The sequence below is a fragment of the Solanum pennellii genome, chromosome 3, assembly GCF_001406875.1.
Source record: "Solanum pennellii chromosome 3, SPENNV200".
In the NCBI taxonomy this organism is placed as follows: Eukaryota; Viridiplantae; Streptophyta; class Magnoliopsida; order Solanales; family Solanaceae; genus Solanum; species Solanum pennellii.
The window spans coordinates 74,734,714-74,743,317 of record NC_028639.1 but is presented as its reverse complement, the minus strand read 5'-3'; the positions used below and the strand labels follow the sequence as shown (position 1 = coordinate 74,743,317).

Below are 8,604 nucleotides of genomic sequence, written 5' to 3'. Positions count from 1 at the left end.
TTCAAATTAAAGATACGTGAATATATTAAATATATAATTTTATAATATTAAACATGTTGTAAAAAATTAAATGACAGAGTTACTTAAAAAAAATATTATTCTTTTTAAATAAAAAAATGACTAAAAAGTATAGTAATACTCAAGCGTCATATTGCCAACAAAAAGACAGGAAATTAAACTCGATAGTTATAAAAACATATATACTATGATATATTAATAATGTGTTAGATTTAAGCTTTTTAATTAATAAAAGATGAATATATTTTAATTTTAAATTTTTTTTATTCTTTTATAACATAAATTTCATGGGGAAATGAGTTTTTGTTTCTTTATATAATAACAAATAAACAATTAACTGTAATCCAAACATGAAATATTAAGTGTATAACAATTACTTGATATAATAATAACAAAATATTCAAATATATAACGTCATTATTTATACAAAAATAGTTATTTATATTCACCACTGACCAACATGATATCACAATTTGCGCAATTAATTTTGGGTAGGTGAAAAAGTGGCACCAATTATTGAGTGTTGTAGATCGATCTTTATTTGACACGAGGAATATATTTATTTTAATTACATGTCTATAAAGTGTTCTTTCACGAAATTACTGTATCTCTAATTATTTATTAACTTTTGAATTATTATCTAGGTTAAAAAAATAATAATTAATATAAAAAATTTATTATTTTATTTTTATTAATTATGAAGTAAATAAATTAAAAAATTAATATTTTAATTTTTTTTTTTATCTTTTTAAAGTAATTAAATGAGGATATAATAAAAAAATTAATCTTTTCTTAATTTATCAAATAAATAAATAATTAGAATGATTACAAAAAAAAAGCGAAGAAATAATTAGAGAGGAAATAGTAAATTAGAGCAGTTTGTCCATTCAATAACAGCAAAAGAGTTGCTTGTCCTTTGCTTGTAATTCTAAGTCACCCAAACAATATTTTATTTCTTAAAAGATATTTTGGAATATTTTACTCATTAGTCGTCTGGTTGTTGGGAAAAATTAATTTCAGTCAGAGAAACCAATATGAAATAATGCAGTAATTAAATACTTTTTTTAAAATAAAAATATAAATCACGTGTAAAATTTTAAGAATATAATATTTAAATTTATTTATATAAATACAAGCCCATACTCTAAAGATTGAGAATGGGGTATTTTATCTCTACAGTATTAATAAGGGATTTAGCGTAATTTTATAATAAAAGCTCAATTTCATAAAGTCATTTTTGATAGATTTGGTGCTTAAAATAAAGAATATCCAAAAGTCTGAAAAGGGAATTTGAGAGAGGAAAAGAGTAACAACACTGAAATGAAGGAGCAATAAACAATATACAAAGGAAAGAACAACAAGGACAACAAAAGAAAAGGTTTGAGTATGATTACCAAGTCTATTAGCAGGGAAAGTAACAGAATCGTTAATGACCAATTAATTTGCTATCCTGATTCCGATTTTAAACATCATATCTAAGGTTATGATGTCTTCGTTGTGTTATGTCTTGTCAAATCACCTTTATGATATATACTTTTTTTTATATATGCTTATTATTTTCAACTTCTCTCACCTCCTCACTTAGGTATTATTATTCCTCTTCATCTGCCATACCAACTCAACATTACTTCTCTCAACTTGTCCACCATAGAAACCATTCCTATCTTATTCTGATATCTTCATTTTTAATATTATTTCTCCTTGTACATCTATGTGCCATCATGATTTTTTTTAATAATTTTTTTTAATTTAAAGATACGATAAATATATTAAAATATTTTTTATGTTTGAACCTATTAGTCTATTACAATATAATATGCTAAAGTCTATCCTAATTAGTGAACATGCTTAACTTGTCGTCTTAAAGTTGACCACAACGATTCCATATGTCTTAATCAAGTCGTCCTGTTTCCTTTACCGTAATTATTTGTGTAATTCATAATTCATAATAGAGACCTGACAAGAAGATTCATTTCATCTTTCAATCTTCCACGTATCTCTATCTCCATTAATGCACTACAACACTACATTTTCTAGCTGCTTCATCTGATTCTGTTTATTTCCTCTGTTTTTCTGCTCGCCGGAAAGTATGGCGGATGAGTTTGCATCGTCGGTAGATATGGGGCTTCAGTTAACTAAACGGATTTACTACGGTAAAAATCCGCCGAAGCCACTTGTAATGGAGAAAAAATCATCTGAGATTAATAACTTGCCGACGGCACCTATGGTGTACGCCGTCGTTAGGGACCCAGCGATGGTGGATAATCCTGATATTCCGAGCTATCAACCGTATGTTCACGGCCGTTGTGATCCGCCGGCGTTGATTCCGCTTGACATGCAGGGGATCGCGATGGAGGTTGATTGTTATATGGATACTGCTTTTGTAACGGTCAACGGAACTTGGCGTGTGCACTGTATTGCTTCTAGTCGATATTGCGATTGTCGAATCGCTGTACCAATGGGAGAGCAGGTTTTGTTTCTCTATCTGAATAGCCGCTCACAGATTTACTGTTTACTTTTTCTACTGTCATACAAATAATACTGATATTTTAGTTTAATCAGTTCTCTGGACGGCTATTTGGGTCACTTCTCCTTTATCTCTTAAACATAAGACTAGAGGTTGATTGAGATGGCTCAGTGGTTGAAGGGCTTCAAAATTCGTATTTGCCAAGTTCAAATCTCAACATAGTGAACTATATCATGGAGAGACGAGCATTTAAAGAATATTAGTAGTAATTATGTTTTTTCCGTCTTTCTTTTCTTAAGCTAACATTTGTAGCAAAAAATGGTTCTTCGATTGTATATTTGCATTAATTCGTACTCAAAAGAAAGGAACAAAAAGCAGACAGACAACAATACCCCACATTTTCTCTTTTGATATGCACACATCAGTTGGAAGGTTTGTAGACTTTTAGTTGTCTGAGATTTCTTGATGGCCTAAAGTAAACAAGTTAATTTCCTCATTGGTCAGAATCATGTCTGCGCTGAATAAGCTGGCCTATCAACAAGATTACTCTGTCATACTCCGAATTATAGGCATTGAAGTAACGGAGAGAAAGAGTCAAAGAAAAAGAATGGCATATCCTTATATGGATAATTGGAAGGTGGCAACTTATATATAGCTGTGGAAATTTTACATCTCCATACCCTTACCTTTCCAATATACGAAATATTTGTGTCCTCCCAACTGATTTAATATTTATGTCATTCCAAATGTTTACTTGACCTAGACATGTCATTAAAACAAACTAAACAAATATATGATATAAGCATTTGACTGTATAGTTTAAGTTTTGATTAGTGTAGCATACGATGTTTGTCATTCTGTTGTTCTTAAAATACTATCATTTGTCTAACACAGGGTTCAGTTCTAGGTGTGGAGATTGAAACACCATCAAGATCGTATTCCACCTTATTGATTGAATCAAACGATACCAAAGATGCCGGTTTAGTAGCCAATGCTAAAGATGGCTTCTTACTAAATCGCCGGATATACACATTAAAGGTCCCTCAGGTGACTACCATCTCACACTACCAAATCGATTATCTATCTTTTCTTCATTCCTGTTGAGTTTCAAGAAAGGGGCTATATTTGTCTACTTTTGGATCTTTCAAGGTTGCTGGAGGTTCTATTCTCTCCGTTAAAGTCAGTTGGTCACAGAAAATACTGTATCAAGATGGTCAATTTTCCTTGAGTATACCTTTCAGTTTCCCGTGGTATGTCAATCCAATTGCAAAACTATTGTGCAAGAAAGAGAGGATTCGGTTGAACGTGAACTCTGGTATGGGGAAAGAGATCATATGCGGAAGTTGCAGTCATCCTTTAAAGGTGAACATTTTTTAACCTATCTAGTCATGAATATAACAATTGATAACTTTTTTTTTAAACCCTTTTCGTTATTCTTCCCAGGAAACAAGACGTTTGGTTGGTACTTTAGGATTTTTATATGAGAGTGAAGTTCGGGCATGGTCAATGGATGACTTCAGTTTCTCCTACAAAGTAAGACCACTTCCGGTTGGACCTGCTTTATGAAGTACTCTTTGTTTTTATTGATCATTTATTTTTCTTCATTGTTTATTTTGATGAGCTTCAGAAATCGTCACTTATAGTTGCATAATATCTTTAGGTTCATTCAAGTGAGATCCTTGGGAGTGTGCTCCTGAACTCTGTGTCTATGCTTGATGTTGATCAGAGAGAAATGTTTTGCTTCAATCTATACCCACCGGCTGTCAATGCAATGAAGGTTTGTTAGCCTTGTTACTTAATGGCTTGAATGCTATCCAGATTTTGATCAAAATGTAATTTTAACCTGTGATCCTTGTTAGACTACACATGTTCAACTTAGTGTTGTTCTTGATGTTGTCATACATATTAAGCTAAGATCCAGTCGAACCAGGTTAAGCCTGCCAAATAAGAAAAATAGGCGATAATTGTCAATATACGAATGCAGCTTTTGAAATCTATGCTTTATTGGACATCTAAACTGCCTTATAATCAATTTATGTTTACTTTTGCATATGTCAAATTGTCAATATACGAATGCAACTTTTGAATTTGTTTACCTGTTTGTTATCTCTCTTAGGTACTTAAATGGCATATGTACTCCCTTTTGTTGATTTTTAGGTTTTCAGGAAGGAAGTGGTATATGTTGTTGATATAAGTGCGAGCATGCAAGGGAGGCCACTTGAGAATGTTAAGTCTGCACTACTGGCTGCCCTCTCTAAACTCAGTCCAGCAGATACTTTTAACATCATAGCTTTCAACGGGAAAAGCTTATTGTTCTCATCATCCATGATGCCGTCAGGGAAGGAGTCAATTGGAAAAGCAACTCAGTGGATTGACCAAAATTTCGTAGCTGAGGGAAGTACTGACATTTCACTGCCTCTGAACCAGGTTAGAAATGTTACTTTTCTTTACTGTGGACTGGTATGATGCTGCTTATTATTTTCCAAAGACAAGTATCGTGTGGAAAGCAAAATTAAGTAGAACTTCTGTTTTGGTCCTTCTAAACTCAGTGACAAAACATTTCTGTTCTTTTGAACTATAATTATGTGTAGAAGATACATGTGATAAATTGAATAACTAGTTCATGTGAGTGTGATGCATCATTATGTTGATTAGCTCTAACTATTTGACCGTTCTATTCCTTCTATTTTCCAATTTTTAGTTGCACCAGCCATGTATTATTATGTTGATTTACTTGGCAAAAGAAAATGCAGCATTATGTTGATTTCACTTTTTTTTTGGCGCATTTACCTAAGCCTCATAATCTGTCCTTGCAAATTCATCCAAGTCAGGCAATAGAGATGCTATCGAAAAATGGTGATTCAATTCCTCTTGTTTTTCTAATTACCGACGGGTCTGTTGGAGATGAAAGAGAAATTTGTGAAGCCTTGAGAGGGAGGTTGATGAAGAGCGGTTTGAGTTCTCCGCGAATTTCGACCTTCGGCATTGGTGCGTTTGTTTTTCTTTGACATTTTTAATGACACTTCTCTCCCATGCTTCAATAGCGATTTTCAATACTATATTTATGTCTCTCAGGTTTATACTGTAATCACTACTTCTTGCAAATGCTTGCTCAAATCGGAAGAGGTTACTACGATGCTGCATATGATTTAGGTGCGCTTAATTTAACAATTATGCATCTTAGTATTTCTGTTTAATACGATGCAATTAAGTGCATGTAGCTTGTAAGAATTTATTTTTCTGCCCAAGTTTCAACAACCTATTCAGAAACTCTCTGATGGTTACTGAACTGTTGTAAAAAAAGCCATTCATAGACTTATTTTACATTTCAGTTTTTTACTCTCTATCTAGGATAACACACTTTAGAATGGAAATCACTATGAATGGGATTACTTTCATATTTTCCAAAGCCGAAAAAGTTATTAGAGTATTATTTAACTTCTATTTAACACCACATCAGATTGGCAGAAGTTTGAATTGCGAGTTATGATTTTAGTTCTTCACATCAATTTCCATGGTCAGATTCAATCAGTTCTCGGCTGGAAAGACTACTTAATGGCATATCATCGGTTATTCTCGCAGACCTGAAAATCGAAGCTCTGGAAAGTCTTGATTCATTTGAGGTATATACACCTTCAGATTCCTTATGTATTCTGAGTAGAGATGAGGATGTACAAAGCAGTATAAGTAGCTGAATATACCCCATTGTTGCCTTCCAAAATATCACGGCTTCATAAAACTTCCACTAAATGATACACTGCTTAATTATTTTTCTTTTTCCATGTATAGTTATGATATAAAGTGTAATATGTGCCTTTATTTTTATTTTCCTCTGCTTGTCTGACAGTTGTAATCAATGTTCTTATTGCAGCTATATCCATGTTATCTGCCGGACCTGTTGTCTTCAAGACCACTGATTGTCTCTGGCAGATTCATCGGGACCTGCCCTGGTTCCGTTAAAGTTAGTGGCACGCTAGCAGATTTGAGCAGTTTTGTGGTCAATGTCAAAGTACAAAAAGCAAAGGATCTTCCTTTGGAAAGAGTAAGGTCTTTCATCTTGTATTCCTTACTGAAATGTTAATTTGATTTACTTATGCTGAGGAGAAAGTTAAAGAAAAAGTACTGTGTGTATGTGGTGCTCCATCTTTACCTGGATTCTGTTCTACGCGTTTTCTCTACAGGTTGATTCTATGAACTATCTAGCATTCTTATTCCCCGTATTAATCAAACAGATATCACGTTTGTATTTTTTTTGGTCTGTGCATGCTTACATGAACCTTGCTGGAAAAGTAGAAATCTGCACTCTTCTACCATTAGAACTTATGCTTGTTCCCTTTATGCAGGTTTTTGCAAAGAGACAAATTGAAACAATAACTGGGAATGCCTGGTTTTCCGGAAGCAAGCAACTAGAGGAGATGGTCTGTTCTAATGAATCTTAATTCTTATAGTGCTGCATAAAGAAGTTCCATACATAATCGCGTGATTGCAAATCTTTATAACATTAAGAGATTTATATTATATTCGTTATACGCCAGTCCCTTGCACTACGACTGAAAATGATGATTATTTTTTCTTTATGGTAATTATGCTCACTTAAACTATATATCTGCTTCTAGGTTGCAAAATTGAGCTTGCAAACTGGGGTGCCTTCAGAGTACACCAACTTGATTTTGGTTGAAAATTTGAAGGAGAAGCAGACGTCTAAATTAGAGACAGTAGATGAGGTATGCGGTTTGGTTGGTTTGTCAATGTACTAGGTTAACTGTCTTTAAAATTAGAGAAAATCATCTGATGAGGTTTTAACACTATCCATCTTCTGTCATTTTTTATTCGCGTGCATCACTTCGTTAAAGTAAAATTTGTGCATTTGTATGCAAAACATGCATACCAAATACAAATTTGGAGTCTAAGGATTAGAGTCTTTGTACAATGCTCGGGAGATCTACTTTGTACATTAAATGTATTGGTATAACGTAGATAAGTGCATAAAATTACGTCTGATTCATAAAGTTTATATTGACATGTATGAGGTAATTATATCTAGACATATACTAGTGTATAAATAAACTGTAGCATTCTTATGCTTGTGGAACTTCAAGAATACATTTGTTTAAACAACAGTAATGCACTCTTTTAAGCTTACAAGCGGAATTTGTTAATGAAAATAAAAGCTCTCGTATTGATTGATGGAAGGCCTCTGATCAGTTGAATGTCAAGAAGATCATATACCTTCGCGCACTCGGTGTTGGTTTTGGGAACTTGAAGGCAACTGCAGACAATCTTCCTGTGGAAGCAGCAGAACCTAAGTTGCATGAAACATCAGAAATGGTATTTGCCGCTGCTTCAAACTTATGTGGCAAACTATGTGACTTTTGCTGTTGCATGTGTTTCATACAGTTCTGCTCTCGGGTTAGTGATCAATGTGCTGTGACGTTAGCACAAATCTGTACAGCGCTCGCTTGTTTTGAGTGTATTAGTTTTTGTTGTGAAGTATGTGGAGACTGTGGCTAATATATTACCACAGATGTATCAGAAATTAAATATGGTTAGACTGTCACACTACTTATATGTATAGTTGTATTCAGACGTGGACCCACACCATACGGTGGGGTGCACGTGCACCCGGTAATTTTTGAAAAAATCATATGTATATATGTATATCTATTTTGAAAAACTGGTAAAAATTAAGATATAAGTAACAGTGCACCCATAAAAAGCATAGAAGTGCCTTAGTGCAATTGGTAAAAGCTAGAGTTACCAATATCTATACCAGGGTTGGAATCCCACTTAAGCCTATTTTTGAAAGTCTTCAAATCCTGGGTTCGCCTCTAATTGTATTCTAGATGCTGCAGTGAACTTCTTGTAATAGAATTTAGAGAAAGCTTTAGAGCACTCACTTATGAACTTCTTGTAATAGAATTTAGAGGAAATAAAATATGGAAGCTTGAGAGCATTCACTTACGAGTCATTATAATCTCTCTATCGATTTTAACTTATATAATTGACATTGTATCTGTTATATATATCTACATGTCAGAAAAGATAACACTGAAAATCTTTCTTTTATACCAATTGTCATGTTTTCATCCATGGTGAAATGTGTGAATATAGTTCATAAT

The 8,604-nt window shown here is 33.3% G+C and overlaps 1 protein-coding gene across 4 annotated transcripts; it reads left to right on the top strand.

The window, feature by feature from the left end:
- Nucleotides 1–1,860: 1,860 nt before the first annotated feature.
- On the top strand, nt 1,861–8,180 carry LOC107014660 (von Willebrand factor A domain-containing protein DDB_G0292028). 4 transcript variants are annotated; one of them, XM_027915549.1, is made up of 13 exons: nt 1,861–2,488; nt 3,380–3,532; nt 3,635–3,847; nt 3,929–4,018; nt 4,146–4,262; nt 4,643–4,912; nt 5,281–5,473; nt 5,561–5,638; nt 6,008–6,108; nt 6,357–6,527; nt 6,829–6,903; nt 7,102–7,209; nt 7,691–8,180. In XM_027915549.1, exons 1-13 carry the CDS (start codon nt 2,108–2,110, stop codon nt 7,994–7,996), a joined length of 2,256 nt encoding a protein of 751 aa, XP_027771350.1. In that variant the 5' UTR covers nt 1,861–2,107; the 3' UTR covers nt 7,997–8,180. The 4 variants fall into 4 exon arrangements, with proteins under 4 accessions (XP_027771350.1, XP_027771351.1, XP_027771348.1 ...); XM_027915550.1 differs by having other exon boundaries at nt 1,863–2,488; nt 7,657–7,788; XM_027915547.1 differs by having other exon boundaries at nt 1,865–2,488; nt 7,679–8,180.
- The last annotated feature ends 424 nt before the right edge of the window (nt 8,181–8,604 follow it).